A 21,485-nucleotide genomic window follows, 5' to 3' on the forward strand; every position below is an offset into this window, starting at 1 on the left:
GAGAATTTTTCTAGATCTTGTAAGTTCAATTAATCCATCTCGAATTTCTCATTTTCTCTTTCGCTCTTCGTTAGTCTGATGGCTGGTAACTCAATACCAATTACGAGCAAGTGAACCGCATGATTTTTATGATCGTAGAGAATTAAATAGTTGCGTTAGCCGATATTTTTCGTATATATATATACCACGGTGAAAAGAATCAATCAATTTTCGAGTGAGGACGTGACAGCTCAGAATGGGTGAGACGTATAAAATTGCTCGAGGATCAATATAACGTTTAATTGATTGCGGTGTAATTGAATTTCAGGAATGTAGTATTATGAAAATATGATGGACTCCCTGGATATAATGAAAGCGTCATTTATTGGATGTATGTATAGCAGCAGGTGTTTATTTATAACATAAATAGGATGTTGAAAATTCATCGTTACATCAAGATTTTAATGATTCGAATCGGAAGATTTCGAAAATAATACTCTGATTGATATCAAACGACTTCTCGTTTCTGAGTTATAGGCGTTTAAAGCTGCGAAATAAGAACTTAAATTTAGATTTTTCTAAATTATATAGGCAAGGAGTGCTTTAACAATTTATAATTTATACAGGGACAACTTGTACAATCTACAAGATATCAAAAATTAATATTTAACAAAAAATGTACATTTTGTTTAACTCGATAAAATTTATAGTATAGGAGTTATGGAGATTTTTAGATTATAGTATATTTCAAAGAAATCGTTCGCCACAAAGAGACATTCTGAAAAAAATTATCATAAATTGTAATTATTTATTGAAAATATTTACGAATCTACGGAATTGATGTATAATAATCTGTTGTACATAAAGGATAAAACGATATCTCAATCAACTATTAGGCTCTATATCAATATGTCAATGTTAAAATTAATTCACGGATCAGTTGGTAGTTTTCTTTGTCAGCTCAATGTAGGTATTTACCATAATTATTAGAAATATCGATTCCATCAATTTCATTGTGAATGCAACATATTCGCGCACCCTACATCTAAAGTTAACACATTCCATTAAGGAATTAGCATATTACCAAATCTTCATAAAATAGTAATAGTGCTTGACGGGGGTAGTGAGAGAATTTCTATCTAATTTAACAACAAAAAATGTTTTTTTTTCTTTGGGTTAACTGAAAGTTTGTCTTTTTTGTAGTTTAATTCCTGTTTAAAATGATACTGAGGCGGTTTTAGCTTGTTTTATAATCTAGCATCTAGTGCTTGGTTAGGGTGAGAGTTGCTGTGAGTTATCCTACCCTTAAGGTCAAAGTTCTGTGCAATACTTGTACATAGTATACGTGGGTACAACCTCACCAGCTACATTTCGAATCGCCACTAGGAAAATACTAGTTTTGGAAGTTTTGGAGCCTGGATTATTGGTTTGGTTTCTTTCATCCTAATTCCATATTCTTTATAGCAGAAGTTCAGTTGAAGGTTTCTTAAGATTACCTCAAGTACCTTGCGGTTTTATCTGAAAAAATACATGCATGAATATAAATGTATGTATAAATTTTATGGTAATCCTTGTTCTTGAAAGACTGGGGTATCAGAAATGAGTTCTAATCGATTTGAATACCCTATGACTTAAAATATTCAACCTACGACGGATCCATTATACTTTTGAGTATCTCAAATTGTTGCAACTAGTCAAATTAGTTGTTAATATGATTAAATATAGAGCAATATGTATTTAACTCCCTGTATAACAAATATATTGATAAATCAACTTAGAGTGTGTGGTGTTGTTAGCAAACCTTGCACTTACACGCTCTTAAGACATTTTGTGGTATCCCGCGAAAGAAAATCTTGCTAGATTTCATCTCCAGATCGTGATCGTAGTGGGAGTGGCGTCGAAAATAGCGAATGTCGGTGAAAAGCGACCAGAAGCGAGCGTCAGGAGTAGCATTTAGTAACAGGAGGAGAACAAGTTGCACTCCCTCTCAGTTTCGCGCGGTTGGTATCAAAAACAACAGACGTATTTACCCTATTTCTATGAAGACAAGTGGTCGGAATTGAAAATTTGACAGTAATTTTTCGTATAATTGTGGATACATCGTTTTTAATTTTGGTTGTACGTATTTTATGAAGTGTGTTTTATCTGTGTTTTTTTTGTGAACTGGGAAATCCGACAAAATGAAAAAGTGGAGATTGTTTTCAACGCATTCGGCTAAAAAGCTTCTGGTTATTGTTCTGCTTTTTGTAGTTTCTGGTAAGTGCTTTTCTAAATATAATAAATCATAGAGATAATTGATTTTTATGTACCCGAATCATTACAAATGCTTTGAAAGTTTGTTATATTGTGAGTTCTATCATCAATCAAATCAAATAATGGAACAGTGATTGTCTCTTAAATTACTCGTGCAAAAATTACTTACAAAAACTCTTCGAACGCAAAACATATAAAAATTATTATTTTAACTTATTATTAGAAGAAAAATAACAATTCAACACGATTAACAACAAAGTTAAGGATGTTATTTCATTTTTCATTTCATTTCAACTTTCATTTTGAATAACAAAATGCAAAACTCATCACATAACAAAAAAATGAGAGATTAATAAAAATCAAAATAAGCATTATTTTGAATTTATAAAAAATACTACATAATTAAAAGAAGTTACCAAGTAAAAACATCGGTTCTAATCAGTTTTTTTGATTATTTCAATATATAATTTCAAATTTCAAATACAACTAGTGTATTCTTTTAATAAATTGAAACATTTCTTTTGTATTTCATAATTTGTTTCAACGCATACATATTATTATCTTACTTTTTTGATCGTAAATAAGAGCTTACTAGGTTTCTCAAAATTTCCTTTTTTTAATAATCAAATCTAATCTAATGAAATCAAAATAATAATGATTGTTAATTTTCAAATCATTATGCTTTGTCTTAACGATTAGTTTTATTCTTAAAGATATCTCTTATTTCTTTACCTTTCTCCGCTTAGGTTAATAAATTGAGTGGCGCCCCATTTGGGAATTTGAAAACATATTAACACTACAAAATCTTCCGACGAACCCTGACAACACACATTCGCATGATGAGCTTAGCCGGAGCCCAAAATGTGACCTTTTAGGTTAAAATCTGTTCGTCGGTGTTATTTTATTATTATTGCTAGTTCCTTCAACCGAAAAAAAAAGATAGAAATTATATTGATGTTAGGTTACGGCTGAATACACTGTTTATACCAACAACTACACCAACACCCACAATTACACTGTTTGAAGCGCGTCTCGATAACCAAGTTATCATCTTCAGCGACTGGACGTTGAAAGTTTACCTTCAGTCTCTGAAGAAGATAATTTGGTAATCGAAACGCGCCTCAGATAGTGTAATTGTGGGTGTTGGTGTAATGGTAATAGTGTGTTCAGCATGAATATCAACGGTTCCAGGAATTCTAACTTAGTGGTGGGTTACGACGATAGACTTGGAAGTCATGAAGACGGATGTTCTTTATTTAACGAAACACATTTTGAAAGACCTCGACTGATACAGTAAGCAGAACTTGAAGGGAAGCGTGGAGGATGCTCCAAGAAGCAAGAATAATCGACCATGTAAAGTTAAATCATTCGATGTAATTAGAAGACAATCCCTTAAAGTACTACAACAGAAATTATCTTACAACAAAATGATAGCCAGTCTTTTGTAGTAAATTTTTCAAAGAAAAATAAAAACTGACGTTTGGAATTTTGTAAAACCTTCATGAGGCATTGTGATCAAAATTCAAATGTTCTTCAATGTGTGGAATTTTTAGAATGGTAGTAAAAAGACATAATTGTAGATAAAAAATCAGGGGAAGATTTGGATCATCCTCCCATGGTCGTGCCTCCGGATTTAATTGCGGAATTTCGGGTCCTAAATAATATCAAAAACTTGGTATCTTGTTTCAACAAGATGATGCACCACCAATTTATGCTTTCAAATTCGAAAGTTTCTGGATACAAAGTTGAATGAAGGTGAAATGAAATACGTGGATCAATACTAGATCAGATGATCTTACCCCCTTTGATTTTTTATGGGTAATTGAAAAATTCGAGTCTGCGATAACTTACCATACAGTTTAGAAGACTTAATAGAACAAATTGGACTTAAAGCGAGTCGTATAGATCTGTAAATCCTCTTCACCTACATCAGAACGGATTACCGCTTGAACAATTACGTTGAATCAAAAGTTATTACTAAAATTAAGTTTATTTTCATTTTTAGGTCAAGCAAGGTACTTCTGGAACCAACCTCGTACTTGGGCTCTTTTTCTACAAAATCCTTCTTGAATTCCAAATATTTCCGAGCATTTATTGGTGTGTGCTGTTCGTGATAGATCATTCCTGCCTTTTGCTTTGCTTTTTTCTATTTTTCTTTCTTTGTCTTCTTTATTTGTGATTTTATAGTGATACGGTTTTCTATTGTCTTTCATTACTATGTATTTTTTTTGTCGTTCATCACTAGTCCGTATTATTATTACATGTTAGCCTCGTATTGTAGCCACTACACTACAGAGACCTTAATAATACGTCTGCCATACGCTCTAATGCGTAAAATACAGTTTTACGGACTCGAAAGTGTGCCCAAAGTACATACTTTACGCACGGTAATAGAAAAAATATTGTATTTTGGTTTTTCATTCCTTTTAATACAAATTGAGAATCGAGAGTGATGTTAAAACTTTCAGATTTTCTTGCTGAGCCCGGTAAATGCATTCACAGATCTATAAATGAGGACTAGATTAGTTTAAATGTTTAACTGAACTCCATCACATCTAGTTTACTGTCCGATATGACAATAACTACGAAGTTTTACTCATATCATTGTTATATAATATTCTAATAAACGTATATACTCCATTTTGAATGGAATTTGTATGGAAATGTACGAAATCCAATTTATAATACGTAATCTGATAATAGAACATATTTCGCTGCATGTTGCATCATGATTTTGCGTAACAAATCAAGTTATTGTCCAATTCTCATTTTATAAGGTGTCGTTATACGATTAAAAATTAGTAATAGCCTCCAAATTATTGATTTAAAAATTATTAGTGTAATATATAAGTTATTAATCATTAGATCTAATTTTATATAGCTGCAAATCATAGAAATGCAATTTAAATACATTATAAATATAATAATATGAAATCAATTTCTTTAATTCCTTATTTCTTCGACCTTTTGATATATTAATGCATCTAAATGTTCTTAATTTTAGGTCTCTTCTTTTTTAAAATTAGTTTTTTTAATAAGAGACCTAAAATTAAGAATATTTAGATGCATTAATATGAAATCATATACGAGGAAGTACCCAAAATAACCGGAATTTGTTTTTAAATGCTATATATTTACAAATATTTACAAAACAACCTTTTCCCCTTCAAAATACTCTCCATTACAAGTAATACATTTGTCCCAGCGGTAATGCCACTGTTCGAAACATTGTTTGAACTCATCTTTAGAGATGGCTGCAAGCTCCTGTCTCGTTCTTTTCTTGATGTCTTCAATGTTTTCAAATTGTCGTCCTTTCATGCCCCTTTTCATGCGTGGAAACAAGAAAAAGTCGCACGGAGCCAGGTCAGGCGAGTAAGGTGCGTGGGCCAGCGGAACCATGTTATTTTTAACCAAAATTTGGCTAACAGTAATGGCTAAGTTCAGGTGCGTTGTCATCGTGGAAGAACCAGTCACCTGTTTGCTGAACCGAGCTCCAAGATATTCCACTGATTTCAGACAGTTGATGAATTGTCTGTCGACGGTCTGTGCGCACAAGCCCTCGAATTTTTTCAAAATTTTCATCGGTTCGGGCAGTTGATGGACGTCCAGAGCGACGTTTGTCATCAATCGACATGTCGCCATTTTTAAATCGAGAAAACCACTCGTACACTTGAGTTTTCTTCATAGCATCATCTTTGTAAGCAGTTTTCAACATTAAAACAGTTTCAGCAGCGTTTTTACCGAGTAGAAACAAACGTTGTTTACTTAAATTTGCCATCACAGAAAAATGAAATAGCAGTGAAACAGCACTAGCAAAAATGGTCACTAGTGAAGAACAGAACGTGGTAGGTCAACGGCCCGCGCGGCACTGAACTGGCGACGACTTGCGCTAGGCAGGCCCTAGCGGCAGAAATCAGTACCACCCATGGCAATGCTATTCTGGTTATTTTTGGGTACCCCCTCGTTTTATAACCCAACGTTTAGCAAGCTATTTGAGATCTTGGTAAAATATTTCTTTGGGCTTAGATTAAATAAATTGTCGCGTTGTATTTTCAACAGCTTCTTTGGATTCAAATTTTTTGCCATGCAAAAATTTCCCCACGGATCTGAATAAATAATAATTCAAATCTAAATGCTGGATAGGAGTTATTTGGATGAATATTTATAGTTATATTTTTTCTAACCACTGATTTTCCATGTTCGGATTGTTTAGATAAATCAATTTTTCATCGTAAGTCACAAAACGATAATTTTTCGGTAGGACAAGGAACTGTGTACACAACTCTACTCAAGTATTTCTTTAAAACTCGGATAATTCGTGTTTAGATCCAAAAAAGTCTGATAATAGGCAAGTGCTGGTACTAGGATTGTTTTCTAATATTTCCTTTGTAACCGAAATATCGGAGGTTGACGATCTGAACGATCTTCAAGCCTCAATACTCAACAATTAACAAATCACTCAACAAGCCGTGTTACTAACTTAGTAAAACACATTTTTCTAACAAAAATTGATTTTATTCATCCTTCAAGATCAATAAAATCATGCCAAAGCTTCTCTAACTTCTCGATACCGTGCTTGTAGAAGGATTTGTCTTTAGCTTCAAAATAGGCTTCAGTTTCAGCAATTTCTTCTTCCAACAAAGTCAAGGTCACGAAATTGTCAAAGTACCATTGTTTTACTGAATGTCAGAATGAACTGGAACAAGTTTGTGTGTCGAAGATATAGGATGCTAGAAATTCTACATAAAAGTTAGATAATAAAAATTTCGCTAGCTTTTTCGTAGCTTACCAAAGTTCCCCCGAGACTGAAATAAGATAAGGGTGCATTCAATCCCCATTGCTGTTTAATTGGTACCCTGAAATATTCAATGAAGTTTTAGAGAATGTCGATTAAGGTATTTGATGATACTTCTCTATCAGTCTGCTAGAATTACGAACTGATTAATACAATCGAAATCGTATATATAGTAAAACTAAGCAAGATTTTTCAAAAATCATGATTCAAAAGCAGATGTATAAGGCTGGTAGTTTTTGAATTTCCTTCTCTTTATTATAAGGACAACACTGTTCCTAACGACAGGTATTTGTTATTAGATTCCTGCCAAGAATCAGATTCCCAAAATTGTTTTTACGTATTTTAACACAAATATTTATCATCACTTGCAAAATTGAGACAATAGAAGCATCCCAATACTTCATTAAAATTCCCAAATATTCGTTGTAAGCTTCAATTGATATGATCTTCAGTACCCTAAGAGAATTATGGCGCGTTCCAGAAACGGAAAAAGTTAAACGGAGCCAAAACCTTAGATAACTCTCGTTTTGTGGTTGAGTAAATCTTTCCTCAACTTTTCCAATGTTATCGTGATAGAGGTGAAAAAGCAAGAAGCAAGTTTTTGACGACTTTTTGACATTCATTGTATGCTTTATGCCATTGAAATTGATGCGCTGGCGATAAAGTAGGTTTCTTAAAGCATTTATGCAGCATTTATTAGCCGCGATTCAATTAGAAACACAAAATTACAAACAAACTTGTTACTCAACTTTTTCTTCCATGGAAATCATCACAATACAAATTTTCTCTAACAAACACCACGCTGATTAAACCTTATCTGTCGCTATTTACATTCACAATAATTAAAAATTTCTTTCAAAATGTTGTCGGCGATTTTTTTCATTTATACCATAAAGAAAATCCCATGATATTTTATGTAAATTATAACGTTAGATAGTTGTATTTGAGGTAGCAAGCACGTCCATAAGTTCCACAAAAATCCGTTCAGGAGACTCGTGTTTCTTATGGCACTCCACTAAAAATCGATGAAGAGGACATAAGAATTCGTTACGTTGTCTATTTGAATTGATGTTTCGTTCTGTACCAGTCACCGATATAGTTCGTGTCGTGCTCTAAGAGATAACTGATTTAATATTTATCAGCACGTAATACAAACGTACTGAATTATCAACATTACAGATCAAGACATTAAAATTATTTTATTGAAATGATTTCCTCAACGTCTACTACCATGAACACATTCTAGTATCAAAACGGATCGTATCGAGCAACGCAAGTTGATTGAATACTTGGTTGATACTAATAAGGGGAATTTTTAATCGTTAATAATGTATAGAAAAGACAATAAAATTTAGAAGTTGGATGAACCACCACCAATGCTAACTGTATTTTGGGATGCGAGTTTTTTGTGGATTATCTGCAAAAGAAAACAAAAACTACCGATGTATATTATGTCTATTCAATTCAAAAATTAAATGAGGCGATAAAAAAAGGCTTTTGGTAATGCAAAAATCATTCCTTAATATTGGAAAACAAAGCCGCAGTGAATTTAAAAAAAAATTCTAACTTGGCCCCGAATTAAACTGCCAGCTTTTCGAATATGACATTAGTATTACGATATTTTTATAAGATGTTTGTAAAATGTATAAATTTTTTTTACTCCTTTTTGAACACTTTTTTGATTCAAATTCAAAAAACTGAGATGAGGGACTTTTAGTTTAAATCTTCTTCTTTCTAACGCGACTTTCCAAATGATGATTGGACCATCCGGTGACCAAGAATGGCCCTTTGAAAAAAAGGGCCTCCTATGGTTTAATTGCCATTTTGCAAAAACTATTGGGGCCACAGGGCCCATCTTTAGAGCATTGATTAAGTACATCGAGATCTCGGTTTTCTGTGAATAAGAAACCTTTATATTTAAAATTAAACAAATTATAAACAATTTGAAAAATTAAAAATTTTCTCTTTTCGGTTAAATTATATGAGCAACAAATTATCGAAATTTGATTTATAAAAGCTTATTTTGAAGATTTATCAATTCTCTACAATATTGCCCATAATTACAAAAACGAGTTTTGCATAGGTTCAGCGCAAATCGCAAAAAACAAAATTTGTACCGATTTTTTGGTGTTTTTATTATTTAAAAAAATAACGCGTAGAAAAAAAATGTTAAATTTTATCCACATAATTTTTATTTAACCCCTAGAACACGATGACATTGTTTTTTTCTACTATTAATTTCACTACACGTAATCTAGAATGTGTATCTATGAGAAGTTTTTATTAAAATAGTTTGAATAAAAAAATGATTATTTTATTGTTTTTATTAAACTTGATTATTTATTTGAACTAATAATTCATTAAACTACATGAGACACCTGTATAGATATTATCGGATGATCTTTACATAGGGCACAACTTGAGATTTCCTTGAATTTAAAGAGAAAATTATGTACTTTTACGAAAGTAGGTGATGTTTTTTCCCCTGAGATATTTCAGTTTTTAGAGGGATTATTCTATTAACCAAGGTAGTTGTTTCATCATCTTTTCTCATCAAAATATATGGTAGACATTTATTTCCCAGAGCCTAACCTCCGATTTTGTGAGTGACAATCTATACTTATAGTCCGGTCAATTTAGACGAAGTTACTTAAATTTCCATCAAGCTGAAAATTGTTTAAAATACAATTAAACATAGAATTTGAATGTTTCTGTCAAAAAAATGAGTTTTTTGTAATTTTCAGTACAACGGTAAATTTTATCATAAAAATACTTTAGACAAAAATTGTAGATTATAAAATTATCTACAAAAAACGTATCAATACTTTTTTTCCTACAAGTCACTGTTTCTGAGATATAATGATTCAAAGTATTGTAAAAGTTGTCGTATTTAATGGTTTCACCAAGACTTGTTGCAGGTATTTGTAAGAAATTTCTGTTGACTGGCTAGAACTGTCATAAGTTCATCAAATAAATTATCAATTGACGAAGATGTTGCTAAAGTTGTAGCTATTAAATACGACAGTAAATCTGAAACATTATAAATTTACAACTTTTTTTTTAATCGTTATATCTCAATAACGGTGGGTTGTAGAAAAAAAGTATTAATACGTTTTTTGTAAATAATTTTATGATCTACAATTTTTGTTTGTTTATTTCCATGATAAAACTTACCGTTTTGTTGATAATCGTGAAAAACTCTTCTATGTTCAATTGTATTTTAAACAATTTTACTGATTTTTAGCTTGATGATTCTGATTCTACTGAATAACGAGATTTTAATAGAAATTATTCTTCACATATCAACTCTCAATATTATTGTGAGAATAAAGGTCTTGTTTCTTTGTAACAATATGTTCAAACGACCTGAATAAATTTTAAAACAAGGCAAATATCAATTTCAACTATTTATTCCCCTAAAGATAATATTGACGCTCAAATAGCATTTTATCTTTACGAAACATTTCCAAAAGTATTTTTTTACAACTTTTCTGTTTTTCGAATTCCTATAATTTGATGTACGTGTTTTTTTTGGTAATTGAAAGTTTCCTCCTACAGTTTTGAAGTATATGGTCCAAATTTAATCAATTATCATATTTATATCATTCCCAAGTAAGTGTGAACAACTCCGTGTAATTCTCATGTTTTTTAGTGCTCAAAAATCTACTTGAAAATTTTTTTTCGCGAATAAAAGCGAAACAAATAAAGTATTTACCACTAAATTTCTCATAACGACTATGAAAACAAATGAGATGGCAATTTCCATGCAGAGAAGTTGCGTTACTTCCTATTTTCCACCTTAGGGAAAATACAAATTGCCAAAGCGTCAAAGTTATTTATAATGGCGCAAGTCCGGGCGGACAACATAACATGCCCTAGGGTCATCATTCTCCTCCCATAGTGTTTATAGTCCACTGACCAATCTGTTTAATAACTTATTATTGAAATATATCCAAGTTCAAGATAGCAAGTTAACTAACATTAATTAACTCAGCTAGCGTGCTCGAGAATATCACAACATTATACTGAAATTACTATCAACAGAACAAGCATGCAATTACGTGGGATACACACGTATTCTCTAATCAAAGTTATGAAAATTTTATGAAAATATGAGATTTGTAACTTTTTTTCCTTATATTACTAAAATCCTTTGAGTCTCCAGTCCCCTCATATGTATCAGGTTCACATTTGGTTCGTTCGCTTGTTCCAAAATGTAAAAACCGAGCCGAAAATTATGAAACTAACAAATATGGACGAAGCACATATAAGGTTATATGACACAATCGAATCAAAAATGTTTTTTTGACGACGCCATCTGAAAGTTTTTCGTTCTGTATTCATTTATATACCGAAAGCTGCGTTTTGAGTGTTTCATGTAATGAAAATGACAGTTCAGTACTGCAAAACACTTTCAGATCTGGAGTACACAACTTTAACTTCCTTAATGTGACCTATCCACTTCAATGTTGACAGTTGACAGTTTCAGTTCGATAATTTTGCATAACTTTAAATTTTTAATTTTCTGACATTATTTGTCTAAATTAATGAATAACAATGAATGATAATGAAAAAAAACATTGCAAATATCATTAAGTACATTATATTGTTCAATAAATCAATTGTTTATAATTCTCTGTTATTTATTTTCTTTCCTCAGTGTAATTGAAAAAGTTTTGGATCTTATGCGTCGTCTAAAAAATGTTGTTGGACTCGTCCAACAAAGTAGAACTATTGATGGTGAGATGAGGAAAGTATATGGGAAGATCGGATTGTACAGGATAAGCAAAGTATTGGAGTGTGTGACTAGAACTGAGAGATGCAGGGCAAAAATGAATTGAGGACAATAACCGACGCTATAAAAACTGTAGGTTGACCTCCCATAAAATATAGGGTCGAAATAGTTCAACTTGAACAGTTACATTTCTCTACTCAGCTTCACCGAGTCTCCAGTCGCCTCTTATGTACAAGCATTGATTTCAAGCCTGACTTGGGCGTTTAGACGGTTCCATTGAACAAACTATGTCTTAGGTATCGATATTATCTAGGTCTTCGGTAGTCAAAGGTTGGAGGTAATTTAGAGTGGTTTACCAAAGAGTTCTCATCGGTTTTTTTGATATCGCGTAAGGTGAAGCTGGTTGTTGGGTGTTTTATCGGATCTAGGAGTGATGTGTTGACCAGTACCAGATTATATGGTCGATGTGGAAGAGCCCACGTAACTGGTTGCTGGATTTACCGAATTTAATTACCCATGATAAAGGCTCTAGGAAGATTAGATGCGTATTAGAGAAGATCGATTGAATGTGTTTGCAATGGGAGAAGATGCTGGTGGTCGCGTTATACAACAAGATATCGATGGCTATGAAATCCAGATACTGTTGAGATGACGAGGGGAGTCCGTTTCCAGACCAGAAGTCCGTTACTAGTAGAAGTTGTATAGCCAGTAAAACGTTGATGGAGTTTGGTGCAGATGCCAGTGATAGATGTGACGCTTCATGGTCAAACTTTGGCAATTACCTCCGTGGAGATCAAGATTTCATCCATCCATTAAAATTATTGCCAGGCTTTTGATAAAGATTTTGAAGATCATCTATCTTCTTGGCAGATTCGCTTAGATCTATAGGAGTCTGCGTGTCACCTGGTGAACGCACATCGGCTGCAGTAGTGCGGAAGCCTGTGGAAGTGGATGTCAAAAGTGAAGGCGTGGTGGTTAGCTAATCCGAGACATCGTGGTGAGGCAGTTTGAGGACCTTGCTATAATCCAGTACGATTTAATAACTTGGAAGTCAAGGGATTATCTCTAATGCTACTAGTAGTTTCGGAAACATTGTAAAAAAATGTATACACATTTCTTTTCAACGCCTTTTATCTTGACTTCGAACAGTAACCGATATTCAACAATTTGATACAGTCAGGTTGCTAATTGGAATATATTATTGTCTATATTACAATCCAGAAAAGAATTTTTCTATCCTTTGAATCGAAAACGAAATATACAAGAAACTAAAGATGAAATAATAAGACATATACGACATGTATTGAACGAAATATAGACAGTTTGTTGAGCTGTCCGGTCAAGTGGAAAAATTGCTGAATGGATACTCTAACTCTATAGACGTCAAAGGAATTACTAACTCAAATATGATTGAAACGATTTTGTGTGAAAAGGGAAGAAGGAATTTTATGTTTTAGTCTCATATGAACAATCTTAAAATATAAACATTTTGTTTATATCATTAATTGCGTGTACATTATCAAACATTTTCAACAACATTCCTAACAGTACTGAAATGTAGTATATAACGTACAAAACAGACTAGAAATTTAATTTGCTTGTTGTTATAACATGGAATGCATTTAACTTTGGTCAAAGGTGTTTGATGTCGGAGAAACATTGTTTGATGAGTATTTCATTTCTCATTGACCAAGAATTTCACTTTGGGCTACTGTTTCATAATTTTTAACACATAGTTTGACGAGATTCGGAACTTTAGAAGATTTTTTTGTGAGTTCCAAATAGTCTAACAAACAAAAAATGAAATTAGTCAACTATAACTTTCAGAAAACCATTCGAATTCTCGTTGTAGTACAAGTTTGAAGTTTGAACCATGTATTCGTATTTTCATGTCTTCATCTTGGCATAATAGTAAGTGATGGTCATCTCTTTCGTTTATTTCTTCAAAATCATATGATCCAACTAACTCTTCAAATTTATCATTTCTTATTTATGGTTCAAACTAATATAAAAAGCGAAAATTGACGCTAGATACACAATATTAACATCTTGGTACAACGGTGGTATGGTAAAAAAAAATGTAAACTTATGAAATAATTCTTTGTTTTCTTAAATCAATATTTGATATTTAATGAAGTAACTTCATCTATTGCAGTACCTAGCAAACTTTTCACGTCTGTAATTTTGAAGCTTCCACGTAAATTTTCGAATAATTTCGCAATAATACGCTAGCAGTCACAAAATTGTAATATCGCGTCTACGAGCCATTTCATCTACAACTTATTTAATGTAATTGGTTCGATAGAGTTTAATAGTTGCCATTAAATCTGTTTGAATTGCAGTCTTATCATATCCAATTCTCTTTTCACGTTTTAGTTTTATTTAAAAAATGAAGTGACGCTAAAACCATAATAAAATTCTAATATATACTGTTGGAGAAATAATAAACCTTTTTGATAGCTATCCAGATCTATTCGGAGCAGTATTAGACCTTAATTGAACTTATTGAAGTTCCAGGTGTGAGTTTTATATTTTATGTTTATTTTATGTACCCGAGAGTGAGAAAAACTACTCCAAAACTTAGTTGTACAATAATTTTGAATATTATTACAGAATAAACTAAATATTTCCTAAAATTCAGATAGATTTTCAGCATAATCTCACTTGGAGCAGTACCTGCAAGACCTATTCGACAGGCAGACGAAGCTCATGATTACCGAGCTCAGCTGCAGACGTCCAGAATGTCGATTCATCTTTCTTTGGAGAAGCGCAAGCCTGTGATTCCAAGGCATGTTTTTTGTTGTTTTCCACAACTAGTTTCCTTCCAATTGAATCTTCGACTATAACCATTGATAATCTTATTAGTAATTGATCTACCGTTGCTTTTATCTTATAAATTAGGTACTGCAGGTGTTTTTCATACTCTGTAACCACTCTGCTTTGATCTTGTTGACGCTTTTTTATGTACGAGAGTAATAACTTATTACGCTCTCTCTATGATTCCGTCCATGATTATATTGAATAGTGTCTGTCTTCCTATTTTATCTTTATCGTAATTTTCTGTGGACAATCCCGTTCTGGAATTGATTCTTTTCAGTTCTAATAAGATTTTTCTATTTACTTGGTAGTCTTCTTTCAATTCTGTTATCTCTTCTTCAAATTTTCTTTCTTTTTTATTTTTATCTTTACATCGTTTCTCATTCTTATGGGGTATTCTTCAACTTTTATTGTCTTTGTACATATGTGGTTTTTCACAAATCTTGTCTAAAGTCACTGCTTCAGATAAGGAAAAAGATGACAATCACTCGGTGCTAGGTCGGGACTGTATAGTGGATATCTCATTGAAATTACTGAAGGAATCGTTGGGTGTCACGAACGCTGTGTGGACGAGCATTGTCATGGATCAAAACAATTCCATAAGCCTTTTCGTTTGTCTTTGTCTGCTGTGGAAGATTCGTTTTAGCTTTGTGGATGGAGAATTTGGGTGCATCCATAGTGATTGTCGTTTTGTTTTTTGTGTTTATGTCTCATCACCTGTCACAATGGACTCTGCATCAGTATTGTAACGTCCATGAAACTCCAAAAATGAATTTCCGCTGCAATTAACGGTTGATAGGAGAATCAATAGCGTTACAACTCAACGGGAATTGACCTGTACGATCGGTGGTTGAAATAAAAAGCCACCCTCGTCGAATAGTAAACTAAATTTCTCTTTATTCTTTTCAGTAATGTTTGTGATCCATTATTTCACTGCTTGTTATCTTCTGTAGCTATGACTGTCCATGGATAGTAAATATATCACATATACACATTAAGCTCTTCATGATAATTGCTGACACTTAAATGAATGTTAAGGGAGAGACGGGCTGCGAGGGAATAGACAAATAAAGGACTAATAAAGAGGGAGCGAGCTAGTTACGATGTTATCGGTGGTTTATGGCAAAGATAAATCCCAACTGTTGGTTCACAGAATTAATGGATTTTTTACGATATGATACATTTTCAGGATACATTTCAAATATAAGCGAATGACATAATCGTCTTTCTATAACTTTGAGAATGAAAGAGATAAACAAGAATCAATGCTCCAATGATCGATTCGAAATAGATTATTAGTTATTTTATAGCTTACTTCCAATTATGTTACTCGATTTTAGGGCAATACCTTTTGTTAAAGGTCTTTTTTTATGTAAAAAGCTAGCACAAGAGGGTGAAACCTAGTTTGAGTGGTGTCTGTCGTATGGAGATGCCTGTAGATATTGATTTTGAGCTTCTGTAGGTTGTAATAGAAAGGAGTCTCGATAAATTGACGTTCTGGGCATTTGAAGGCGAATTCGGTGTTCAAGAGCCACGTCTGCCTGTCGAGTAGGTCTTGCAGAAACTGCTCTAGGTGGTATTGTTGGATAGCTCGGATGACGGTTCTTTTATGATCTAAAGTGTCCAAGTCAATTCTGGATAGCCTATAAGTCGAATTGCTTTTTTCTGTATTGAGTGCAAGAAATGCTTCGGAGCCTAATTCCAAATGTGTGCTTAATACTCAAAAGATGTACGAATCTGGGCCTTGTAGAGGTGAGAATAGGGCTCCAAGTTTTTGTGAAGCTGCCTTAACTAATTCGAACACGTGACTATGCATTGACCAACCTCAACATCCAAAGAAGAGAATTTGCGGTGATGGATGGTGATGTTTTATGTCTAGAATGGACTAAATCCTGAACTGCAGTTCCAGCTTCTGTGTAAAAACAACAGCCTTGGTTTCTGCTGCATTAAACTCAATGTTTTATATTATAATAATTATTATAAAACTCTTGGATATTGGACCCTGCTACATTTACTAGATATGTTACATAGGTCAAACTTCACAATTATCGAAAAATGGGATCACCTAGCTTAAAAGTGATTATCTTGATTCATAATTTGTTGAACAAAGTATTTTCTTACGGTAAACTTAATTTCAAATATCAGTTTTAACCGTTGTTTATCTAATAAAACTCATTCTAATTACGCGGTTCTGACAAATTCTCTTTAATTCAATCTTTGTTTAATGTTTCCAGCACGCAAAATGTGCTGTAGTTCGCGGTCGGGATGGAACAAGTGGTTAACCATATATTATAATACAAGCCCTCAATAACACCGGAATGGAGTAGAAATTAATTGTTTTAATTAGTTATTCCTTGGAGAATCATCACTTAGTTGAAGCTACACGTTAATGAAGAAAGTTCAAATTACAATCTGAATGAAATAATATGAGTCAGTCGTCACTATCCAAGCGTAGAAAATATGTCAATACGATTACGAAATTATATATATATAATTTTAAAAAAAGCGAAAAGAAAATGGATTTAAACCAAAAGAAGAATATTCAGAAAGAAAAACTTTATCACAAAAACACATTTTATACGAAACTAAGTGAAAGAAATTAGACATAAAAGTAAATTGAGAGGAATTAGAAGAAGAAAATGCAGAGAATTGTTACAATAAACAAAAAATGTCAACTATAAATTGCAAAAACTTGCGTGTAAAGCATAACATCCAATTAAACAGATTCAAGATGATACTATGAAACACCAAGGGATAGGAACGAAATTAAGACTTTCCGCGATAACTTTGGAGGAATTAAAAAGCAAGTGTACTGACCAGCAGAAGATAACCTTAAGAATCCTAATTGATAAAAGAGAAAGACAAAATACTATGTGCTAAACTAATCAATCTATCCTTAGAGCTTGTACTAAGAAATATGATAAATGAAACTAAGTAAACAGCAGGTTTATTATGAAAAAATAATACTCCAATTCTTTCTAATATGATATCATTCACAATACCTTTCAATGGAATCAAACTGAGATTGGGAATAAAGAATTTATTAAAATCGATGTGTTAACCACTTGTTGCTATGTCATTTCCTTGATGTATATGATGTTTCCTTAATCTCTTTTCGATGCTTTACCATTCACAACGTCCAAAAATTATTTATTTATTCTTATCTATACTATTTAAATATTCATTACGATTCCTGTTTTGAATAATCACATTTCCAAAACATCTTGAAAATTGACAAGATGTTCATTCGTTCAGTACAATTGAAGGCAATTAGGAATATATATTATGAAGATGAATCAATGTGGGGTATTTCTTTTCAGTTCTCATTGATTTGGTTCATTTGGTTTATATTTTTGAGAAACAGAACGTCTGGAATCAGTCTATGCAAGGTAGCGATTCTAATGTTGAAAGCAAAAAAACAATGGATTAGAAAACTACAAATTTGATACTTTTGAAATATAATCAACAAGCTGCAAAGAGTGAAACTCAAATTGGACATTTTATGTTCCAATCGAAGGGAAAAAGTTGATCTAGATTCTTAAGCCGTTTTAGTTTGATACAAAGTTTTCCCATGTCTTTATACTGCCATTTATCTTCTGTTAATTCTCTGCGTTTCCTTATCTATATCTCTTCAGATTTTTCGTGGTATTTCTCCCTTTTCTTCGTGGTGTCCTCTTTAGACATTCTTCGTATATGACCATACCAGATTAATTCGATTAATGTGTGTCTGACTCTATTATCTCCCTTATTCTGTAATTTCTTATCTTGTCCGTTTTGGATTTGCTTGCTGGTATTCTCCAGAAGTCCATTTCGGTCGACACGCAGGATCGTGTTAAAATTCGTTGTTTGTTGGCTTTTTATATTGTTTGGTTCTATAAATCAGTTGGAATTTCTGGAACCGTTGGCGATATTCATACTGAATAAACTGTTTAAACCACCACTACACCAACACTAACAATTACACTGTCCGACGCGCGTTCCGATAACCAAGTTGTCGTCTTCAGAGACTGAAGGTAAACTGTTTATCTTCAGTCTCTGAAGACGATAACTTGGTTATCGAAACGAGCGTCGAACAGTGTAATTGTTATTGTTGGTGTAGTGAAGGTGTAAACAGTATATTCAGTATGGTTCTATATGTCCTGTATATTTATCTCTTTGCTTGCTGTATCGAGTGTTTCGTTTTTTATTTTGTTCATTCCTAAGTATTTATATTTCTTACAGTCTTCGAGACCCTATTTCCTGTACTCTTCTATGAGTTTTTGAGTCACGTAGTGTTCGAAGGAACAACTGTTCGAACTAGTATGTAATTTGCATTAAAGACAAAATATATGATTAGATTTTTTGATCGGTCTAAATATTCTTATTGGATATTCAAGAAAACTTCACCTGAACATTGAAAAACTATGTAAAAAGTAGCAAACTCATTCTTCTTTATAATTTTTTGTAATGAGATTCAAATATATGGTGTTTTTGATATAATGACCCATATATTTTTGTAAGTAGTGCACAATTTCCATTTTTCATAAAGTGGTTCCATATTTTACTCTCAAGATCAACGCCAAGAAGACGGACAACAGCATAGGATGAGGAAAACCAGCTCAATACTCTTTCCATGAGAACTTTAAGTAACGAGACTCACGACAGATAAAAAAAAACAGAAAGAGGGATAGAGACAGTATTGGATAACAGATTGGGAACCCTTAACTTTATAAAAGTTGATAAAATCCAAAAGTAAATTTATGATCATTTCATTGGAGGGCCGCATTATTATATCAAAATATCTGGCATTTTCTTCATAGTTTAAAGAGAAATTTGAAATGAACTAACACAGACAATTGCATTGTATGTACAGGATCTTTCACGACGAGCTGAATCAATATGTATATGGAAAATTAGAGGGACTAGTGCTTTGAAAATTTGCTTGCATGGGTTTTCAGAGATGCTCGATTCAACTAAAATAATTCCAGTTTTTTGGAACTTCCGGTTATACCAAACTTCGTTATTTTAAACGGAATGCTATGGTTTTTATTAAATTTTTGGAATCTACGCGAAATTTCAATATAACTTTATATAAGGCATCGTATGCCCAAAGTCCACCATTTTTTAATTATTTCTCATTTTCGAAATTTTTAGATACATACAGTAATCAACTAAAAAATATATATATCTAAGTTTAAGTGAGCCAGGTCAAATATTTTTGGGATTTGGATAAATAACACAATAACAAAGCTTTCAAAATATGTGAAAACCTTGACGAAAATTTATATGGGGTGTTCAGGAAATGGTGCCGAATTTCGCTATCTAAAAACTTTGAAAACTAAGCCGCACTATTATATTATAATATCTGGCATTTTCCTCATACTTTTTAACTATTTCTCATTTTCGAAATTTTTAGATACATGCAGCTCTCCACTAAAAAAATTATATTTCTGAGTTTAAGTGAGAATTTTCTCTTTACCATTGAATTCTACGCTTCAAATTGAGGGGACGTCGTTTTTGAGATACTTTGAGATATTTCAAATTATTGATCATAACATTGGATAAAATACATTTTCGAGTATTTTTTTTGTAATATGTAATAGGTATCGTAGAAATATATGAAATTGGTTGAAAATTTTCACAGAAAATGGAAAAACTATTTGGCGTCGATTTGATTGTTCATGTTTGTCATGATTACGAAACGCTATATTAGAATCACAGATGAGCACAATTGAAATTTTTTGCACTAGAATAATAAAGAGCTCATTGGAATTAAATGGAGTTTTGTTTTATTCATGAACGCAAAAATAATTCTGCGAACAAAACAAAAACATTATTTAATTTCTTTCAAATAGAAAGAATGATCGAAATTTCTTATATTTTCGAATATAACTGAGATATAGTGGGAGGATCTTACAGTTAAAATATTTAACGACAAATGGACTGCCGAATTTCGTTCCTTTTCACAACTTTAATAATGTGGAGGATGAACTCATTTAGTCCAATTATCTTTTTATGGTATTTTTCATTGCCTCTGTGGAATTATTAAGTAAATGATATTAATTTCACTATTTATTAAGTCGGCATTTTGAACGAGCCTCCTCTACAGATTACAGTTCATTAGAATTTAGAACGTCTCTTCTAAAAATACTTTTCAACGAGTTTAAACTTAACATTCAATTGGGTAATTGTTTTATTCACTTAAAACTCATTAAATAACAATTTACTAAATTATAATAAAGTGTTAACGTGGCGCTAAATCAGCTGAATCTCACCTCTTAGAGCTAGTAACCTTAAATGACGATCTGGTTTGGTTACTCATTCGTTTTGTGTTTCTGGTTCTTGATGATCGACCTTCTTGAGTTCATCCATATATATATGCACATATTTCAAATAATTTCATTGCATATAAATACTAATCTTAATTATAACTTTCTAATCAAAACTGGAAATGGAAACTATCAACATTCTAGGGTTGCCAGGTTGCCAAGCCTAATAGTTGGATAGACCAACCGATAGAAGACTTGACACCCTAAATTATTGAGGATTTTGTCTCCATATTAATAGAACAAAAAATTGTATGTAAAATCTTGTTAACAGTCAAAATTGAATTCTAGATACTGAAATATTCATCAACATGTTTAAATTCTTCTTAATTACTAATGAAAGGCACTTTAACTGAAAAAAAAATAAGTGACGCAATAAAAATAATTATTAATATTTCTGGTTTGCCTTAACCTGCTTCAAGAGCTCGATTTCTTTAAAAATGTATTTGTGAAAATCCTTTCATATGAAAATGTTTTGAATTAAATTCTACAACCAACATTTTGACAACAGTTTCAATATGTAAATCTGTTGCATTCTTTCATCTATTGCTGACCTGTCAAGGAACAAGTTCTTTCAACGTTTGCGTTATGTACTGGAATA

At 32.3% G+C, this 21,485-nt stretch overlaps 1 protein-coding gene across 2 annotated transcripts in view; it reads left to right on the forward strand.

Annotated features, from left to right (window-relative positions):
* The first annotated feature begins 1,921 nt into the window (after window positions 1-1,921).
* LOC130901634 (uncharacterized) overlaps window positions 1,922-21,485 on the forward strand; it is an 88,157-nt gene continuing 68,593 nt past the window's right edge. For both annotated transcript variants that reach the window (XM_057813137.1, XM_057813138.1), the window contains exon 1: window positions 1,922-2,235. In XM_057813137.1, the coding sequence (XP_057669120.1) occupies window positions 2,160-2,235 (76 nt within the window). In that variant the 5' untranslated portion in view covers window positions 1,922-2,159. The remainder of the gene's footprint in view (window positions 2,236-21,485) is intronic.

Source organism: Diorhabda carinulata, chromosome X, assembly GCF_026250575.1.
Source record: "Diorhabda carinulata isolate Delta chromosome X, icDioCari1.1, whole genome shotgun sequence".
NCBI lineage: Eukaryota > Metazoa > Arthropoda > Insecta > Coleoptera > Chrysomelidae > Diorhabda > Diorhabda carinulata.